The sequence below is a fragment of the Anopheles stephensi genome, chromosome 2, assembly GCF_013141755.1.
Source record: "Anopheles stephensi strain Indian chromosome 2, UCI_ANSTEP_V1.0, whole genome shotgun sequence".
NCBI lineage: Eukaryota > Metazoa > Arthropoda > Insecta > Diptera > Culicidae > Anopheles > Anopheles stephensi.
The window spans coordinates 70,810,394-70,831,483 of NC_050202.1; the positions used below are offsets into that span (position 1 = coordinate 70,810,394).

Genomic DNA, 21,090 nt, shown 5'->3' on the forward strand with positions numbered 1-21,090 from the left:
CCGCGTGTCCCGTAGCAGGATTGGCAGTGGATGTTTGTGGTGCAACCATTGCAATCGGTGTGATTATGCAAACGCGCGTCACGCATGCAGTGTGTGGCCGGATTTTTGTTTTTTGCCTTCCGAGATTCACATGCACTGTACCGCTTGCGTGGTGCGACACATGAACACACTTTGAAGGGGTTTCTTTCAACTGTTCCTGCTTTATGTTTCACTACGGCTTCAATTCAATGAGACGGCTGCTTGTCCATGTTGCGTTTGGATGATTGTTCTTGGACTGTTTGCCCCTGGATGCCCGGGAGTCTTGCCTCTTAAGCTAATGAATTGATCATCATTGGTGTGCTCTTCTGAGTACGTGCGTGCGTGCTTCTGGTGCTCATTATCGTGGAACTGGAACGAGTGGAGCACGCCGACGAAACATAGTTAGTGCGTTCTGCTACTCATCGTGAAGGGGGTTGGACTTATTCCATTCAGCTGAGGTAAATATTTTCGAAACCGATTTTGTTAAATGAACTGCATATCCAATAGCTTTTGAATTATTACATTTAAAGAACTTCGCCAGAATTTTCAGAGGCATGTATATATCTTTAATAAGTTAATATAAAAACAAAACCAAAATAACTCCTGGGGTTAAAAAATGTTCGGAGGTCTGACCAGCTATTTTTTCAAGATGGTTGAATGTGAAGAATTAGACGAAAAGACAATGATGCCGCTATGCCATTATGCTTAATGTATAGTGAAAATTAAATAAAAATCCAAAAGTGGCTCTAGAGATCCAGAAGAGCCAGCAAGGCAGAAGAAGCATCGCCTAAAAGATATCCTAGGGCATTATGATCGAGACGAGGCCAATTAACATGAAGAAATATCGTCTTCAAGAAATTCTTAGTATATATCTTTATGATCGTGGCAAGGCTTCTCGAGGTTGTATAGACTATCATCAAGATGGAGAATTATCCTCTTGGCAGAAGAGATAGGGACTAAACGGTAGAACAAAAATTGATCCCAAGAATTACGGTCTGAGCCATCGGCCTGCCATTTCTGACTTTCTGTGACTTGATTTTACCCGCAACTAGTTAGCCAGTCCTACGGGTATGGAGAGACGGTCCGGATGGGATATGAAACCCGGTCCTACTGTGTGAAGCCCCAGCTAACATCTCCTAGAGGGTCAAATTCTAGCAATAGCCGATCTTAACAAATAAAATGGTAAGATTTAATTCTGAAAGATTTTTGTTTATATCATGAATGTTTCTCTTAAATACTCGCCCTGAAAAAAGACATTCATAACTTTGAAGTTGAATCTTCAGGGGGATAACAGAGACAGAAACACTTGTCGGAGATCTATTAGTGACCAGAAACATACCAATGCATCCGCTAGATAGAATGAACGATTAGCAGACAACGTTGCTCCATACCTCGACGAGTGTTCAATATAGCGAGCGAAACCATATGAGATAAAAACTACTTCTGTTTCCACTACAATTTTTTGATTGCAATAATATAAACCCTGCCACGGTTGAATTATCTTTACACCGCATACGAAGCAGACATATCGAGCAGCGATGGTGCGCAAGACGGCGTTGCATCCTCGACAACCGGCCGCCATTAATCTTCTCCCCGTACCGGGCACTACTGCAACAAAGTTGCAGCCCGTACTGATAACAGCACCGCTCGCTTTCGAAACACTTCTTCGCGTCGATCGATCATACCACACGCTACGGCCATCGGTAATCAGGGCGTAAAGTGCTGAGAGTAGCACAAACTAAGGACAAGAAATCGGGCGCCTGAAATTATGGTGCAATAAATAAATGGGACCTTGATGCCGCACCACGGACGATGATCGCCCTTCCACCTGGAGACGCTTCGCCCCTCCTCAGGTAGTGCGTAATCATCGAACAGGTAATAATGGGAGCGGAAAGGGCAACATCACCAGTACGTGCGAAATTTTAACCACACTGTTGTAACGATCAATCGAAAATGGTTGCTAATTTACGCGCCGTGGCCAGCCATTTTGTGACCTCGGGCACAGCACAGGATGATAGAGGGAATGTGAATCGATTTGTTGATCAGCTTCTCGAAAAAAAATTATAAATTTTACTTGCCAATTTATTATTTCCCACATTTGTTCCCTCTCAGCCCAACACAATGTATGTCGAATGGTGGATTCCACGAATACTCACACACACACACACACACACACACACACAGGAAGTGCATCGAAAGAGATCAGACATCTTGCCGCGTTTGGTACCACGATCACGTACGCCGTTCGAAACATCGTCACCGGATAATGCAGCAATGAATTCATCAAACCGCAGCAGTAGAGGACAGTGACTTTCGAGGATGACGCCACACATGTCAGAAAGTCGCTGTTTTCGCTTTCGCGCCGACACAGGTAAGAGCGAATGTTCCCACACGACGTTAAACCGATGAAGAAAAAGAAGCGAATTGAAAGGTAAGATCCACCGACCTAACAGCCCGAATGTAGAACGTTTTCGGAGCCTGGTAACTCCACCACCGTTGGCGAGATTTGACTGCCAATGGGAGCTGGAGTTTCCGCGTGCCGAACGTTAATGCGACGTGTAAGTGTGCCAAATGACTTCTTCAATATTTTTAAAGCAAAATTAAACTAAATAACTACCTTCCTAAATATACATATTGAAATTAATAACTAAACAGCATCAAATCTCGTCGAACCGCTTTAAAGCAGCACTTAAGCAGCTTCTACTCGTCAAAGCTTCCCAGTGGTTGGAAATAACTTCTGATGTCGTCGTTTAGCAGATGCTATGTCCGAATGGCTTTTATTGTGGATAAAAGATTACTAAAATGTATTCAAATTGTGTTAAAAAGCATTGAAGTGCAATTTATGATAATTCTCTTTCATAAAGAGCTACAAAGTTCATCCAGCGCTTAAGCATTGTTAAAAGCAGCCTTTAATCAGCTTAAAAGTTCAATTTCAATATTTATGAATTTTGAACGACTGTTCAAACCTTTTTTAACAGCAGAATCTGATGCAATGGGCTGCAAAACCAACCCATTTACAAACATGATCATAAAACGCTACGGTCGAATGGGTAGAACAACGATCGCGTGAACATCACAGCCGGAAGAAGAACAGAACACACCAACCAACAAAACGAAGTCGCTTAAAACAAGGGCAAAAGGGCAGTTGGTTGGTCGGTACCTTGCCATGTCCGTGGGCCAAGTGATTTCCCTTTTTTCCTCGCACATGCACACACACACACACGCAGAGACCTTTTCCAGTTGCGCCATAGTCCTTGCACACGTTACTGGACAGCGAGTGCAGAAATCGGTCTTCTTGCCCGAAGTTTCTTGCTCTTCTCCGTACCGAAGGAATTCCAACCAACGAACATTGCGACAAAAAAAAACACAGCACCGAACCGGTTTTTCCTTAAAATGCCGTCAGGGCTAGGACGGTTTTTAGTTTCACTAGCGCACCACCACCAAGCGTCGTAGTTAGGCCATGGGAACGAACGGCCAAACCAAGCAGGACATGGTCAGCAGCTTCCGATCGGCTTGGTCGATGGGACCCCTTTTAAACGAAGGGAGTTAAGAGAGGGAGAGCGAGAAAGAGAGACACCGAACGAGCCCTTGTTTGCGCAAGGGCAAGCAGCTTCTTTGTGTGGTGCCCTTTGAGGTTTTCGCATCGTGTGCCTCTCGGATCTCCCGGGATCCCGGGAATCTTGTCGTCCAAGTGCAAACCTTGCAGCACGGTTTCGTCCACAGCGAATCATTCGCCTCTTGTTCTTCTTCATCTACACGCCCGAACATCACACAAGGACGAGAGCCGGCGGAGAAAGAATTGGCCAGTGTTTTAAACATTTTCATGTTTTCTTATGTTTCTCGCCGATTGCGAAGCGAAGCGAGCATGCATGCAGAAAAAAAACCAAGAATCTATCAACAAAGCACGACGCTGGAAGAAAATGGAAGCCACGCCAAGCCGGGAGAATCCATTTAAGAAGCATTTTTCAACACTCTCGAACCGGGCCGGCCAGCAAAAAAAAACCCCTACGTGTGATTATGCTTTATGCCCTTACGGTTGGACGCTGATTTGGGCTGCTGATGCCGGACAACCGGCAAACGGCACCGGCATAATCGGTTCGGTGTAATTTTTCCACTCCACCTTATGCTACGCGTTCCTCCCAAAAATCCCGACCGAGCGGATGGATGAGTTCGATTATGGTTTTTGTTTTCTTCCCTGCTTTTTTTTTGCGAACTAAATACGATCGCCCTTTTTTGTTGAAGTGGAGATCCTTCCAAACACATGGATAGCTGGTGAATAGCTGGTCGAAAGGAATAAGGGAATTTAAGCGAGCAAATCTTTTCAACAAGCTTTCCTTCTTTTTCAGCCCAAGCAGCTAAACGATCGATATGTTTGCTGGGATGAAGCGTCTCGGCGCGTCCAAAAGCCAAGAATGCACGGCGCAAATTAGCATAGTTATGCAAATTAAGCGGTGCAAACCACAAATAGCGCAACCATCGTACTTTGGAAGCCGAAAACCTGCTCGAGGGCATACAGGAAAATACCCTTGGCCGAACACCTGCATCAGCAAACCCCTGCTCCCAACGATGGTGCAAATTCTAACCACCAACAACGCCCCGTCCGTGGATGGGTGCCGTTTTGATGAACCAGCGGAAATATTACTTAATAATATAGTATGTTTGTGTGCACGGTCTTTTGGCATACCATTTACTCAATCCCACAGCTCATCGCCAAAAACGGCAATTTGCCCTTTAAACGATTACGGTCGTGTTTGAGGGTAGACAATAATTCTCTATAGTCTGGACGCTGGGGATGATTTAGGGCAGTTAAGAGCGACACATCGAGGGCCAAAAACAACGGAGCGAATGAAAGAAAATGTCCTGCAAATTCATTTAAACTCAAAATTATCGGTCAATGTTTTGGTTAAAAATTGCAGGGATGGACATCCGAAATCGTAATGTGTTTTAACAAATAAACAGCATATGTTAAACTAAACTGTGAGTAAAGAAAGAAAAAGGTAATTATCATTAGCGTTTGTTTGATTGTTTAACTGGTGCTACAACTGCGTTGTGGTCTTGGCCCATTAAAGAAGTCCTTTGAACTGCTCACAGTCGAGCGATATTATCTGCTGATTTTCTGGTTTTCTGCGACTTGATTTTACCCGTAGCAAAGTAGTCAGCCCTGCGTACGGGGAGGCAGTCTGGATGGGATTTGAATCCCGGTCCTGCCGTGCGAAGACCGGCGCCGTTATCGCCTCGGCCACCAGACCGCCCCATTGGAATCGGAGCCTGGTGAGTCTTATTCGTCACAGAATAGTCCGATCAGCTGGGGTGCTCCGGTGGCCATGACGATAGCCGTGCAGATTTCCATGTGTCAAAAGCGGGGTTCGAATCCCGACCGAACCGCCGCCCCGTACGGCAGGGCTGACTATATTCAGCCAGTAATGGGTCAAGATATTTGGAGGCCCCGCACGGAATGGCAGTTGAGGCCCCCCTTATTGTGATATTAGAGGGAAACAACAGGATTTCCCTCACCGATGAGGTCCCCCTGACCGACTAGTCCCCGAGCTCTTTCCGCTCCTAGGTTGATCCGCCACTGTATTCAGCTGCGGGTAAAATCAAGTCACAGAGAGCCAAAAATGGCAGGCCACGACGAGACCTCTCGAGAAGAAGAATAGTACGATCATCACGCACAGCTCATAAAGCTCGTCTTTGGACCGGACGACAGTTTTGGAAAGAGTTCTTGTCTCAGAGGCATAGTGGCGGATCAACCTATAGGGGCAAAAGGAGCGGCCGCTCGGGACCTCGTCGGTTAGAGGGGACTCATCGGTGAGGGAAATCCTGCTGCTTCCCTGTAACATCACAATTAGAGGGGCCTCAACTGCCATTCCGCTTGACCCATCACTGCAGAGGCATAAGCGAGTACTGCAATTATATAAGTTCTATACAGTTCCAACTTGGTGCTGTCTTTGATTTAAGATTAGTAAAGTTCCATACTTTACTATAAGTCAAGTCTATACAAGTGAGGACTGGCTGTCCAACTACGTGGTATCATAAAGTATAGAAAGTCAAAATGGCATGCATGACTTAAGAGGGGTGGTTAAGCCAAGAAAAGAGAAAGAGTGAGAGAGAAAGTTCCACACATCATTCCTGTGTAAAATTTGTGATTGCAAGCAGCAGAGTCCACTGAAGGTGTCACCATTATGTTGGTTTTTGCCTCGTTAACCTCTAACATGAGAATTATTAAGAAGTTGTTTGGCAAGCTTGGTAAGCTTCTGCTACATATAAGTGCCTTATACCAATAATATCTATAACTTCAGGTTTGTATGCCTAACAAACAAAATGAGCTAATGTTATGGCGTGGCTTAGTGTTTAGCTGAATGCTCTCCCATCTTCTCCAGGTTTTATCGCCAAACCGCTATGGAGCCGGTATAGAACTTGTTGGTGAGTATCAAAACAACAATTTCTGCACTAAGTGATTAATAATTGTTATTCAAATCTTATTCCAAGACAACTGCTTGTACTACTCGCAATCAACGAGGTCATGTACTGCTTGCGAATTCAAGGTTAATGTGGCGTGATGTTGGAGTTGTTGAATAGATTCCGAAACAATCACCTTTCCGATAAAAATCACACCCCCAACGCTGAACCACGATCGTGATCTTCAAACTTTGGTCCAAAATAATACTATCAATAATCGAAATAGCTGCTGTTTGTGCCCCAAGAACTCACCGTACGTACGATGCTCATGCAAAGACCATGGCTAGAACGACCGTCCGTAACAGTCGGCCTATCGAAGGGCAAGATCCAACGATCCGGATGGCGCGGGATCCCAGATAATATACCGCTCTGCAGAACGAACATTCGAATGTTGCTGTGTAGGGGCTGCCCAGCATGTGAGAGGCTAGAGGAGATCGTGGACGACAATGGGAAACATTAAACATGAACCCCCTTGCCTCTTCCTGATCGTACTACGCTGGGTGAGTTGTTACCGCAAAACCGCATAGGATTTGTTTTGCTGCGGACGTGGATGCAGACGAGAAGGCAACGGTGCAGTTTATATACGCCATTATTCGCCGTTAATCTTGCTGACGAATGATTAATTCGATGGCGATTAAAATCTATTACATTGCGGCAACGAGGAAGAAGGAGAAGAAAAACGAGAAAGATGAAGCAAATGGGTATGGGATCCACATTTCTTGTGTAGCGTGAACCGTGTCGGCGAAAGAGGAATGCCGCATGGAAATGGCTGACGAGGAACCGTCTAGGCTCTGTAACGCTTTCTTGGAGGTGCCCTCCTGTGTGTCAACCACAGGGGCTGCAGTAAATCGCTTATCCTTCTTTGCTTTATCGCTTTTCCGTTTTGTGCACGAAGAAGAAAAAGGAAAAGTTCATTGTAAGGGCCCACCAAATCAACATCCCAGCCGGGTAACGCTTCGACGTTCTAACACAAATTTAGAACTGAGGGAAACCGACGAGTGGGAAATGTTTACGACTTCCTTTCAATCTTGCCACTGGCAAGACTTGTATCTGAACCAAACCTGAGCACTGATGTAGTGCGGCTTATGCGGTCAGGAAAAGTCACAGGAAGTGTCGGCTTAGAGCCGATCGGTATAACGCACCGTTTCATCACGCCGGATGTTGGTTGTGGTTTGTGCCTCCGGATCTATCTCTCCGCATTCTATCCTCATCATCACCCGGAATTGCCTGGTTTTGCAACAATGTAACGTGATTTAATTTTCTGTTCCTGTAACGTTTCGCCCAGATGTTTGCCACATTAAAATCAACAACGCGTTCTTTTCTTCTGGTAACATATTTTTCACCAAACAATTTCCGTTTGTTCGGATATGGAACTTGCGTTTATTCGTTATAGTATTCGTTCGCCATTTATGGTATTACGTTAAATATTGTTTTTTTTCTCTATCTCCCTCTCTCTCTCTCTCTTTCTAGATTCAACGTCATGATAATCTCATTGAATCGGAATCGAAAGCGGTCATTACATGAAAAGTTGCAACAGAAGTGTAACACAGGTGATGGAAAAATCTCAAAGACGATTTTTGTGGTTTTGTTTCAAATCCCAACACTAGATCAGCCCATTTTCATATTATGAATCGAAAACGCTAAAGTAATTAGGGTGAATTTTGAATTTGTTTGAAAGATCACTGATAAAACAATCGAGCAGGTAAAGATCACACTGAAAGGCTGTTGGGCAGTTGGATTCGAATCGTAACACGGTACACAGTATTACTTTTGCTTTAAATATTCCAATATGTTTCTTACTAAAAAAATATTCATTTTTTCACAGAACTTTTCACTACACAGGACTTGGTAAGATTCAATAACGCAACCAATTATCGATTCTTGTGTGCCACGCGTGACGATGGAAGATGCTTGGGGGAAGGACTCGGGTGGGGAACACGTGTAGTTGTTGCCTGTCGTTCCTACCAGACTCTTTAGCGGTTTTGCGGGATGTTTAAATAATTCTGCATCGATCGAATAGGTCTCGAAGGTCCCAGGACAATGTGTCGTCGTAGCCGTACAACCAGAGCTGACTCCACCGCTTCCCACAGACCGGGCATGAGCATGGTTTCCTCTACCGCTTTGTCAGAACCGGTTATGGAAACCGAACCCTAGCGAATAATTTATTAATGCTAGCTTTAATCACATGAATGATACTGCCGATCTGTAAGCAAACCAAACATAGCGAACATTATGATGTTGGAGCTGCTGACCTCCGCTCACACACACACACACACACTGGTAGGGGATTCTCGTACATACCAGTTGCGCTAGAAGCTAACTAGCCCGACAGATTGCCTGCTCCGGTGTAAACGAATCGAACGGATCGTTCTGCATGTGAGTCTGATTGTCGTCTACAACAATGTCGACATTTGTAATGCGTCGCATGGCCGGCTTTTCCGGCGACTGTGGCGACCAGAGGCGTACCTCATGATCGATGCCGCTCGTCGCCAGCATGCAGGTGAACGGGTGCGGCTGCACGCAGTTCACAATAAGCTCGTCCGCTTGATAGATGGAGTGAATGATGCCGGTGTGCCGATTCCAGATGAAAAAGTTGCCATCATCGGATCTGGGAATCGAAAGGCGATTAGGCAATTTGTGTGTCGTCTTTCAACAGCGCATAACCTACCCGGCTACGATGTAATTTGAATCGCCAAAATAGTTTGCTTCCTTTATGTCCGTCTTCGTATTGCAATGACCGATATAACGCTGCCCGTAGTCTATCGCCATCGTGCGCCAGTACTGTAACGTGAAACGGAACCGCGTGATAAACGACCCACAGCGAGCGCATTGAGTGAAGCTGGCAGAACACACATACCCTTTCCTTTTCCGCATTACTTTCGTTCTCAATTTCCGTACTGCGACCCGACTGTGACCGTTCGCTAGCCTTTTCCATTTCAATCCCTATGTCCTTCTCGAGCATAAGGATGCCGGGATTCTTCGCGTACGATGGGAACCGCCGAATGAGCTCTTCCAGGCAGATCAGTGCCTCTTTCAGCTTTTCCAGCTTGAGCAGGGCTTTGGCCAACCGGAAATGAGCTTTCACGTAGTGAGGATCGAGCCGCAACGCGGTGTGACAGTCGCGCACTGCCGCATACACATCCCCGTACCTACGACCGTCAGTGGGAGCAGCGGTTCAGTTTAAATGCTTTACAAATCTCCAACGCCCTGACCCACTTACCATCCACGCTTCATCAGGGCTGTTGCACGATTTAGGTAAAATATCGCACAATCCTTCCCGTTCACCTTCTGTATCGCTTGCGTGTACTTATTGATTGCCTGCAGGAACTGATCCTTCTCCAGGCTTGCGTTTCCTTCCTTTTTCAGACACTCCACATCTGGTGGGAACTTGTGTTTCGTTTTCTCGGTCCCAGCGGATGCTCCTTCCGTACCGCCGCGCTTGCTGCCATTCGTACTACCGTTTGGCGCGCTGCTAGGGAACTTTGGCAATTCTAGAAACTGTTTGTGCAAAAAAAAGACAGACATTTGTAACGGATTGCCTCATTGGGCGAAAGGAAAAGGATCCCCAACTTACCAGTGGATGACGCGGTTGGGTGATGTCGTACAGATAAATGTGGTCCGTGCCCATGTTGGCAAGCAGCTCCGAACCATCCGGACTGAACGTGAGGTAAGTGACCGCTTTGTACTGATAAATATCGCCCAGCTGATGTGCGGCTTGATATTTGCTGCCCAAATGCCCTGGACAGAAATACTGCACACAACCATCCTTCGGGATGCTTTCCGTCGCGTTACCATTGGAACCGGCGTCGCCGACCAAGTTCGTGCTCTTATCAAGCTGGTTGAGTGGCAAACATCCAAAAAGTCATTAATTACCAATCATTTCTTCATAGCCAACAACTGTCACCCTTACCTTGCCCAGCGAAATCATCCGCCGATCGTAGAGCCGAGTGTATATGTCATTTGCCCCGATGGCAAGCTGCTCCGGGCGCTGTGGGTTGATAGCGATACACTTCACTTCCGGCGCGGCAAACACGTAGCTTCGCAGATCGATCAGTACGTTCGCATCCTGTCCACGACAGACGTGCGGTAGACGTGTGTCATGCTGCAGTACCAGCCCGTCTTCGCCGGCCGACCAGAACATGTGTGCATTGCGGGGCGAGGTGGCCAAACGCTTGACGCGCTGCGAATGGCAACTGCAGTGTCGGATCGGGGCATCATTCTGTCGATTGATGTCGAACACGTACGTCTTGCAATCGCCGGCACCGGTAACCAGGAGGGAATTGTTTCGCTTTGGCAGGAACTGCGAAAGAGAAGGAAAGCGGAAGCGAATATTTATCAAGCAATTTAATAAACCATAAAGTTCCAAAAACTAGTGTGTTACCTTTACGGAGAAAATGTTGCCCTCGTGCGGTGTTAACAGATCGTGCAGCTGCTTGTGGCGGAACGGATCCCACAGCATCACATGGAAATCGTCCGACGCGGATGCCAGAATCTGCCCATTATCGCTCCACTGTAAACAGTTTACACAGCCGTTGTGACCGCGCAGTTCCGCTTCCAGCTCGATGTTGTCGACAAACTGTGGGGCCGTTCGGAGCCGCTTCCGGAGCACATGCTCCATATCCCAGTACGCGCGGCCAGTTAAAATTTTCGTCACATTGGTTGAGTTTCCGTACGGTTGCTTCGGTTTCATATTCATCACTGCTAACTATGGTTGCTGGTCTGCTGCCACGCTCTGGCGGCCGGTCGATCAGCCTAAATAGAACTGAAATTCGGTTCGGTGCACTGGCTGCACACACACTGCCCACCCCTTCTAATCGCTGGACGGGAAGGACCGGGTCGAACTGCACCTGCAAACAAAAACAGGATTTTAACGACGTCAGTACATCACCGTGACAGTAGAAATGTTTTTTCTTTTTTCTTGTAACCTCTTTACCTGCCCAGGGACGCACACCGCGTCAGCCCCCACTCACTCGATTCCTGCCTTCGATCGATGCACCCACTACTCGCTCGTTATCTCTTTCGCACTCACTGTTGTCGTGATGTTATTGTGCTATCGCTGGACACCACAAACAACAAAATCGCTCTTGTTGAGTCTTGTCCGTCTCACGATAGGCGTCTTCGAAATGCGTACCCCGTATTATGTACTGCTTTCCAGAACATTCATGCTGCTAGGGAGATGCTGGTTCCTTTAAAGGAAAAAAGGCCAATGCTTTAAACCTTTGCGGCGCGACTGCTAAACCGTACCCGTACGATTAGCACGGTCACAATCAATACGCACGAAGTCCGTGATATCGGTAGGCATCGGGCACCCACCGTTTTTACCGCTTTGTGACACAGTGTCCAATGATAAGCAATCACGGCAAATATCACAATCGCACCAGCAGTAGGCTAGGACTTTTTCTTTTCTTTTCTTTGCCTGTGGAAAACCAACTAGCGGTCACGGTGACGGCGATGGCGATGATGTGTGACCGCTAAGTTTTTCGCCCAAGTTTTGCCCGGGAATGACTTTACCGGGAAGACTGTGATCTGCAGACAATTCACCGAAAGTGCGTTGTGTACTTTTTCTTTAATAACATCTCGTTCCCTCTATCAATCCGTAGTCCACGAAGACGTCGCAATGCACCGAATGACAACAAATTATTTAATTGCATTGACAAATCAAAACATCTCGCCCTCTGCAAGCGGATCAAGCAGCGATTACACTCCCGATGCTAGCTGATGACTGCTGAGATCATGATGTCAGTAGGCAAATAAAGCAGCATCATGCACCGACCGAGTGATAACCATGATAATCAATTAAAATGTGCTAGTTTAAAATATCTTTATGATTCTCATTCATTTTTGTAACAAAAGTTATCATAATTTCTTCATGACGGTTTGTAAAAGCTGCTATAAATTACTTTTGAAGGCATAGTTCAGTCAATTTTACAGTTTTAAAAATCCTACTATATTTTATATCAGATTTAAATTTTTTTCATCAATGCAAGTTGATTGCAACTGCACCAATAGCGATTTATTGCAATTTTGTAGAAAAATATGATTTAATTTAATTTGACCAAACGTTTCACGAACGACCATAGTGAGAATGTTGTTGATGATGTGTCAACGGTAGAGCTGCAAAAAAAGCACAGAATTATGGCGTAAATTGATAAATTTTGTTTTTCCTGCAGCATTACGTTTGTGCTTCGTGTTCTGGGTTGTGTTTTGTCCTAAATGTTTCAAACTCTTTCGTACCGAAGTGAAAACGACTGCTAGCGATGGAGGAAAAGCCAGGCCCCCCGATCGGCAACGGGAGCGAGCTGTTCAGCTTACCGGCTGGTCCGGCAACATTATGCTTCGACAAGAATGAATTCATGAAGGTACGTTCCTCCTAAAGTGGTGATTTAGCTCTGCTTGCTTCATTTGTTTGGTGGATGCTTTTAGAAAACGTTCTCCGTGGACGAGTTTCTGCACGAAAATCGAAATGCCGGCAGTTTGGAAATAATCCGCGACGATTTGGGCCTCTACCTGAAGGTGCTCCGTTCGGCAATGATCGAGCTGATCAATCAAGATTACGCCGACTTTGTCGATCTTTCCGCGAACCTTATCGGGCTGGATCAGCAGATTGATGCCATCGAGGGACCGTTGAAAAAGTTGCGCGACGAAGTAGACCAGGTGAAGGGCGCCCTCGAAGGCAGCATGAGCGAGATTGCCAGCTGTCTCGAGCAGAAAAAGCTTCTGCGTGCGTACAAGAAATCGCTCCAGAGTTTGGCAAGGGCGCAAGCTTCGCTCAGCAAACTAGAGGGCATGCTGCTGCTGAGCGAAAGGAAAGAGCCGTTCGATGCTACACTGCTCGAGCGTGCCGCACTGGAATCGATTCAGCTGCAGTTCAACAGTAAATTCTGTCACAGCTTCCTCGACGACGGCAAGCGGCAACTCGCGCAGGAACTGTGGAGCGAACTGCTGGATCGTCTGAAGAGCTACTTTTTGCGGTCACTGAACGAGCCGGAACCGAAGGAGCTGGAACGCTGCCTTCGCATTTACTGTACGCTGGACGAATGCCGCACGGCGGAGGAAGTGTTCCGTGGGGAAATTGTGGCCCCATTCATGAACCGTGTCATCTCGGAGACGAGCCTGCAAAACTCCCCCCAAGGCTTGACCGGTATCTACAACCAGATACTGGACTTTGTGTCGATGCACATGAAACAGCTGTGTCAGCTGACGAAGCGCAACGGCAAGGTGAAGGGCTACAGCTTCATCGTGAACAGCTTCTGGGCGGAAGTTGAGCGTCGCATGGAAACGAACATGTCGTCCATCTTTGCTCCCGGCAATCCGGATGCCTTTTACCAGAAGTATAAATGTACGCTCGAGTTTCTGGAGCGCATCGAGCAGATAATCGACGATGCGGACGATGTGGCCCAGTTCAAGGCACACGCCCAGTACCGCAGCTTTCAGCTGCGCTGGAACCTGCCGGTTTACTTCCAGATACGGTTCCAGGAGATTGGCGCCGAGCTCGAGGCAAGCTGCAACGATTCGGCAGCCGCCCAACGACAGCTGGCCAAATCGATTTCCGCATCACAGTTTAACGTAGCGCAATTTTCCGTTGCCCTGACGGCCATATCGCGATGCTGGCAGGATGGTGTATTCTTGCCACAGTTGTTCCATCGGTTCCTTAAGCTCACGCTACAGATTCTTGCTCGGTTGAGCGTGTGGTGTGGAGAAGTTTCCCGTTCTGCACCGAAGCAAGAGCAGGAAGGTGGTTCCGAAGATGGCACGGAACGAATCCGATTCATGGTGGCGCTGTACTCTGATTTGCGAAACATCGAACTAAAAATTCCTTCAATTGTGAACCTTGTGGCGGAGAAAAGTCCTACCGGCACGTCACGCACTGAGCTTGAAACAATAATCGGCGAAAGTGGAACGATATTTGGCGACCGGCGCTCGCAGTTGCAGCGATTGATCGTGCAGGAATTGATCACGGCCAGCATACCGCAGCTCCGGCAAGTCAGTGACATACCGCGACTGTACCGGAAAACGAATCGTGACGTGCCTAGCCGGTGCTGCTCGTACGTGGAACAAGTGCTCGCGCCAACCGATACGTTCCGGAAGAATTATGACTCGATGATTGGGGACGAAGCGATGCGCGATTTCCTGACCGGTGTCTACAATCACGTGACAGTGCAGTAAGTGATTCGGACAGGCGGTTTCGTAATGACTGAATCTAAATCCTGTTTTCCATTTTTCACCCTCAGATACTACCAAATGATCGACGAAGTACTGACCTCGGTACAAAAGACGGAAGAATCATTGAGACGGTTGAAAAATCTTCGCGATCGCTCGGGAACGGCGGCTGCGTCATCAACGGCAACCACTAACAACACCGATCGCGTAGCAACCTCGGATGATGATAAAATTCGACTACAACTACAGGTGGACGTCATGCATTACGTGCGGTTTGTTGAGGACCAGGCAAAGATATCCCGGCAAAACGTTAACCAGCTGCCCCAACTGATCCAGCTTGTCGAAGACGCTATTAAAGGACGATTAACGAGTGAACAGACACAGTAAGATAAACACCCGGTGGTAGGTGCATATCGTCATGATCGATGGCCTTGTTGTATCGTAGTTCACGTTAAGTTGCCCAAAGATTCCGTTTGGGTCGGCATCCTTCTTTCGGCTCATAGTAAAATAAATATTTAAAAACACGACCGAGAAAATGAAAAGTCCTTACAAATGTATGTGTGCTTACTGAACCGGTTCACCTTCTGCCGCTTCGGCCTCTTCCTTCATCATCTGTTCAATCAATCGTTTGCGCTCTTCTGCTTGTCGTAGCTGCCGTAACACCAGACTTTCGTAATCTCGTTCCGTGACGGTACTACCAGCTCCACCGCCGGGAACAGTTTTCGACTTTCCCGTTGCCGGTGCTTCTCCGACCCATTCCAACGTGCACGGATTGTCTAGACGACCTTTCTCGTACGTCATCGCCATTTCGGCAGCATCTTTCGTGCGGAACTCTACCAACGCGCTTCCATTCTTGCGCGGACTCATCACGAGCGCGATCAGATCACCGTATTTGGTGAGAAATTTGCGCAACATTTCTTCCGTGTAGCCACCGTTTGTGGTGTCGCTCTTCTCCGCTTTCCAGCGAATTTTTATCCGATGTTGTGACGAATCCCAGCTTGGTGTACTTGCCGTTTGCATCATGCGCAGCTCTTCCTGAAGCTGCCGGCGCATAAGCTCTTGCTCTTCCTGTATTAACTTTGAGCCTTCCTTGCGCAGCCGTTCAAATTCTTCCTGGAACAGTTCTTCGGGTGTTTTGTTGCTGGCCGTTTTGTAGCCTCCTTTGGCAGCTTCCTTCGCCTGCCTCTCCCGTTCCTCCAGATCTGCTTTCAGCTTTTGCCGTTTGCTGTCCAACTGTTTCGTTCTCAGCTGGGCGGCTTTCTTTGCGTTTAGCAGCCGGTCGTAGGCAGAGCGTGCCGATACGTCCATCAATATTTCCAGCGCCTTTGAAAGCTCCTGGAAGAGCTGGGCCGCCTTCGGGTTGTCGGGATTTTTGTCCGGATGGCATTGTAAGGCTTTTTTACGGTACGCTTTACGGATCTGCAAAACAAAAACGAAGCAGAAATGTTTGTGAATGAAGCATCGAAACTTTTTATTGAACGTGTAGCGCTACGTACCTCTTGCTCTGTGGCCGCGATGTCCACCTCCAGCAGTCCGTAAATGTCGATATCACTAAACTTTTTCACGTCCACCATTGTTGAGGTTTGGACACTCTTTTGAATGTATTTGGCCTATAAATTAGCGTCCAGCGGCTTATAAATCCACCGCAAAGGCAAGAGAAATGGTTTTCCCGGCACAACCCTTGCGGAAATGTAAACAAACAACCTTTTATGCTGTAAAACGCTTGGGATTCGCGTTTACAACCTGCAGTCGAATGTTCCATAACGGATTAACTTGAGATTTTGTGCAGCAAACTCCGACGCGGCCAAGAGATTTATGGCATTCAAGATGGCTTGACTTTCAATTTGGTTTGAAACGAAACGCTTCGCTGGATTGTTTTCAACTGCGAAGCGTTTCTGTCATTCCATCAAGCCGGGAAGCGAACAAAACAAAAACAGTCAACTCATTCTGGGCGTTCAAATTGTTCCTTCGTAGTGATTTTCGGATTGAACCGCACACACAAAAGCCGACATGTTCTCGCTTAAAGAAGAGATCGATTTTACCGACTTCACCTTCATTGTGCCCTCGGTTAGTGTGGGAAACGTGCCACAGCTAGCGGTAGATGCCGTCATCGAAACGCTGCAACTCGAACCGATCGGTATGCTGTGGTCTCCCGCCCTGATACCGATCGTCGGTGCACCAGCATTTGAACACACCGGAAGCGACACGATCACTACCACGGCCGAGCTATACGTTTCGAAGGCAGAGAAGCTACTGGTGCTACAAATCCGTGCACCGTTGGTCGGTCCGCTCCGTCAGTCGTTCCTGGATCAGTTGAGCGATTTCGTTCGCGACCGGAAATTTTCACGCGTTATCGTGCTGGCCAGCAGTTTCTCGCACGAAAAGTTCGACATTAGGACTGGACCATTCCGGTACGTTGCAAACGAGCAGTACGAACAGACGCCGGATGCGACCCATCTACAGGATGCCCGTTGGTCAAAGCATGCGGGAGGCGTTATACACGGGGGAGGATTTGCATCGAAGCTGCTGGAAGCGCTCACGGTACGCAGTGTACCGGCTGTAGTGTTCTTCATGTACGTTTCGGAAGGTGACAACACGGCGGAAGGTTTAATGCTAGCCCGCATGCTGAATGCGATCACCGGCGAGCGGTTGCTGTCACCGGCAAAGACCGACTTCCGATGGCCAAGCTCGTGGAAGCATCTGTTCGGCAGTGCACATCCGAAAGCGTTGTATTGAGCTTAAAAAAATTGTGGATAATGGTAAAAAAGGAACAGGAATCGATGCATTTGGTTGAGGATACATAAATGAAACTCTCTGCAAGAGAATAAGTAAAATCTACAACCGTTGGCTTACGATACCTTTTTCGGAATTGAAAGAAACACTAACAACATGCATGTCTCATTTTCATATCATCTTCATCATCATGTAGAATAAAAAATCTTATTGCATGTTTTTTTTGCGAAAGTTCATTACATCTAATCGAACGTGCCATTCATACGATCCGTTAAATGTTGACCAGACACGATCCTTGCTTCTCTGTTTTACCATCTTCATTCACAGCTAGTCGTTATTAATATAGTACACACAAAAAACTGGAACCATAATCGTAATGCAGTGTGAAATAGGACTTTTGTTTTAATTCTTACTCGAAATGAAAGCTCGGTAATCGGTGTGTGTGTGTTTTAAACGAATACACTCTAAACGTAGCTCTGGAGATGAATAAGGGCTGTATGTTCCTTCCACACGTGCTAGCCCACACACTCGGGATACGGTTTAGTGAAATATTTACAGTAGAATGGCAGAGGAAATTAGTACAGAAACAAGCTGGCCTCTCCCATTATGGATAGAAACTTATTTACATTATCGTACAGCTGGAGGTTTGCGAATAAATAACGTTCCAGAACGAGCGTTTGATATTCAAATTTGCTCGATTTGATAAAACAGTTGTACATGCTTGCAAGAAGAGTGTGCCGATTGCATTAGGAACCCATTAGTCTCGAGTTAAGGTTTTGCTGATTTGCTTTGTGAGTGATTTTGGTGATCTAGTTTGGTGTACGTATATGTTAGTTTCGAAGGAGCGTACAGTATTAGTACTATTGCCCACTATTGTAGAGAATGGTTGAATCGTTCGTTAGCTGTACATACTATTACTCTATAGTGTCCCACGCTCGCCATGGAGAACAAGGAGGACATTCTAAGGGTGAAATATGTGTATGCAGGGACTATTGGTGGAGTACCGGGCTTCTGGCTTCTCTGACTGAGCCCAAATTCTGGAAAGAAATGCAACTGCTTAATTCAAAATTCAAAATAAATGACGCCTAATAAAAGCACAACATCTCGCTAAATCTTCACCTTCCTCTTTCCCGGGGCGTCCTCATCTCGAAATATTGCACTTCACATGTAGCAAAAAACAGCCATCGGGTTTTTCCTTTCTTGACGCGTATTTTTGAATTTGTTCTGTTGCTCTCTTCACAAACTTTTGCTGGTGGTATCAATTTTACTGGTTTTGTTTTTGTGTATTACTTTCACGTTTGTTCTCCCTCTCTTCTTTATACCAATGTTTCATTTACTTTTATAGTTTGTTGTTTCTCTCTTTTTTTGTTTTAAAAATTTTGGTTTTCTCTTTTACGTTTTGTTATAAATTTGTATAGCAGAGGTAATGTTGATTTTTCCAAAAAAGCTCTTCCGAAAAGTGTGTCTCGTTTTTTTTTTGTATCTCATTTTTTTTGGTATGATAATTGTTATTTGTTCCAAAATATGTTGCATCCAGAAAGTGTACGCTGTCCAACACAACGCGGCGGCATGGCGCAAACATTCACGAACAGAATCACATCCATGCTTTATCTATTATTCGTCGTCCACCCCATTTTGAGAGGAAAATATATCACCCAATAAAACACCCCTTCAATTACACACACACACAACTCGGCCCACTGCTGTATAAATATACTGGTATCGTGGTGTAGAAAAATATAGCTTCTTCGTTGGACACGGTCTGTCTGGATGTGTTGCCGAATTTGTGATTTCACCCAGTCCTGGTAAGCTTTGTGTAGCTTAATGTTAAATGTTCGTTAAGCTTAACCGATTCAGTCGTAATATGCGTCGTTGCAAAGGGGGGTTTCACTGCTTGTTTTTTTTCTGGGATGATTACTAAATAGACACTCAACTCTACTGATTGATTGATAAGGAATACCATCATTATCCCTCAAGATATTGGATGGGATTTCTCTCTCTCTCTCTCTCTCTCTCTCTCTCTCTCTCTCTCTCTCTCCCTCTGTTAACTATTTACACATCATCCATCCTACTGCAGGACGAAGACAACGATGGGGGATTTTGTTACTGAATAAATAAATTGTCACCCAAAATGCGCCACCTTAAGCCTAGCGCGTCTGCAAAATGCCAACTTGCTCTGTTAGGAGCTGTCTTCCCTATGATCTCTAGCAATTAAAGATGTATTTTACATATCTACATAGTCATGGGTGATCAAATCGAATTTGAACAACAATGTCCTGACGGCACTAGCGACTACGGTTGACTCTATTCTATCCACTTAACCCTAAGCACTATGACGACTTAGTGTCCACTTTTGCAAAGTGACGGTTCTAGATTGATTTGTATGGTTTAGCTTGCATTTGTCTGTTGCTGCTGCTGCTGCTGCTGCTGCTGCTGTGCAGCTCTTGTAGAGCCGCACGTTTTATGTACAGTTTGCTCTAACGCATTTCTGATAGCCATTATTGGACTTTTTTTTTGAGGAACGATGGCTTGAAATCTGTTCAAGCAGAAGAAACGACACTGTGGGCCACGTTATTGCTTGCTTTGGTGTTACCGTTACTGCTGGTGCTAGTGAGTGACTTCGCTGTTACTCCGGACGACGTTGGGGTCGACTTAGTGGTAGCTGTGACCGTACCCATCGATGGCGTAGTCGGTGTCAGTACAGTGGTGCTGGTTGTGGTTACCCACCGCTCGTTAGGAGGCAAAATTTCGATCTCCGGTTGCATTTTGATTGTCATCACCGTCGGATCGTAGTATCCGGCCAGATAGTACGTGTCGTTATTATCGTAGATCGAGGTATACTGCTTCGGGTCGGCACCAAACTTGGCGGTGTAATCGCGCAATTCCAACACTTCACACTTGTGCGATATCGTCTGGACGTCGTTTTCGTCCTCGTGCGGAGATTGAAACAGAGCTCCCTATTAGAAGAGGACAGAAGGAAGGCATGGCCGATTAGATACAGTTCCGGTGAGGATGTTTTTCTTATGTAAGAGGAAGGTCCTACACTTACCGGATATTTGAGATTGGGACAATCTTGCGTTTCCTCTGGATGGTAGAACCACTTGACTCGGACCACCATGTTGTTGGTGGACGTTTCCCACATGGATTCAATGTGCCCGATGTAGGGCCGATCGGGTCGTCCCGTCGAGAGAAAAACGGCTGAATCACCAACCTACAAACATCACAACGAAAGAAGAGCCATTGAAAGAAGAGCTGAGGTTTCGTGGAATGCCTGAGCAACCTCAGGGGCGGTATCTTGCACGAGGTGCTAGAGAACTAGGTTGTGCGCGAGAGATACCAGGACAAAGCTCAAAGGTTTGATCTTGTGTCAACAAGATTCGTATCCAGTACGAATTAGCTCACTCCTGCCGAAGACTTGGCTCAGCAGCTTATTGCACACGATTAAATACATAGAAAATACCACTAATACTAACCGAAATGGTTTCTTTGCCTCGCTGGATCGATTTGTAGAACTGCTTCTTTACACGACCGGCCGAACGACGATAGCCCTTGCCACACCAAGCCCACAGCTGACGCGCCGGCAGGAAGGCGGCAATTTTACTCCCATTCTGCTGGTCGGTGGAAGGTTTCCGTTCCGCGGTCGACGGTTTCTTCTGCGGTTGCTAGAGAAGCGAATACGCGAAAAGAAATAGCTTAGTAAGGGATCATTTTGTAGAATCT

The 21,090-nt window shown here is 46.5% G+C and overlaps 5 protein-coding genes across 14 annotated transcripts in view; 2 read left to right on the plus strand and 3 right to left on the minus strand.

Annotated features, from left to right (window-relative positions):
• Positions 1–7,799: 7,799 nt before the first annotated feature.
• LOC118504628 (WD and tetratricopeptide repeats protein 1) lies at positions 7,800–12,176 on the minus strand. 5 transcript variants are annotated; one of them, XM_036039346.1, is made up of 10 exons: positions 11,989–12,175; positions 11,411–11,663; positions 10,859–11,324; positions 10,388–10,777; positions 10,052–10,312; positions 9,698–9,975; positions 9,335–9,626; positions 9,146–9,258; positions 8,779–9,085; positions 7,800–8,680 (listed from the first exon to the last, which is right to left on the minus strand). In XM_036039346.1, exons 3-9 carry the CDS (start codon positions 11,171–11,173, stop codon positions 8,794–8,796), a joined length of 1,941 nt encoding a protein of 646 aa, XP_035895239.1. In that variant the 5' UTR covers positions 11,174–11,324; positions 11,411–11,663; positions 11,989–12,175; the 3' UTR covers positions 7,800–8,680; positions 8,779–8,793. The 5 variants fall into 5 exon arrangements, with proteins under 5 accessions (XP_035895239.1, XP_035895236.1, XP_035895235.1 ...); XM_036039343.1 differs by having other exon boundaries at positions 11,791–12,175; XM_036039342.1 differs by having other exon boundaries at positions 11,756–12,175.
• A 394-nt stretch (positions 12,177–12,570) lies between these two features.
• LOC118504627 (conserved oligomeric Golgi complex subunit 2) lies at positions 12,571–15,179 on the plus strand. Its single transcript, XM_036039340.1, has 3 exons — positions 12,571–12,836; positions 12,901–14,639; positions 14,709–15,179. The coding sequence occupies exons 1-3, from the start codon at positions 12,735–12,737 to the stop codon at positions 15,022–15,024; spliced, it is 2,157 nt and encodes a 718-aa protein (XP_035895233.1). The 5' UTR covers positions 12,571–12,734; the 3' UTR covers positions 15,025–15,179.
• Positions 15,169–16,406, minus strand: LOC118504630 (dnaJ homolog subfamily C member 17). The gene is made up of 2 exons (XM_036039348.1): positions 16,134–16,406; positions 15,169–16,056 (listed from the first exon to the last, which is right to left on the minus strand). The coding sequence occupies exons 1-2, from the start codon at positions 16,209–16,211 to the stop codon at positions 15,202–15,204; spliced, it is 933 nt and encodes a 310-aa protein (XP_035895241.1). The 5' UTR covers positions 16,212–16,406; the 3' UTR covers positions 15,169–15,201.
• Positions 16,407–16,534: 128 nt separating this feature from the next.
• Positions 16,535–17,478, plus strand: LOC118504632 (proteasome assembly chaperone 2). Its single transcript, XM_036039349.1, has one exon. The coding sequence runs from the start codon at positions 16,648–16,650 to the stop codon at positions 17,371–17,373; it is 726 nt and encodes a 241-aa protein (XP_035895242.1). The 5' UTR covers positions 16,535–16,647; the 3' UTR covers positions 17,374–17,478.
• Positions 17,479–18,756: 1,278 nt separating this feature from the next.
• LOC118504626 (protein winged eye) overlaps positions 18,757–21,090 on the minus strand; it is a 263,745-nt gene continuing 261,411 nt past the window's right edge. For all 6 annotated transcript variants that reach the window (XM_036039334.1, XM_036039333.1, XM_036039337.1 and 3 more), the window contains 3 exons: positions 20,844–21,032; positions 20,420–20,581; positions 18,757–20,327 (listed from right to left, as the gene is read on the minus strand). In XM_036039334.1, coding sequence (XP_035895227.1) covers positions 19,911–20,327; positions 20,420–20,581; positions 20,844–21,032 — 768 coding nt within the window. In that variant the 3' untranslated portion in view covers positions 18,757–19,910. The remainder of the gene's footprint in view (positions 20,328–20,419; positions 20,582–20,843; positions 21,033–21,090) is intronic.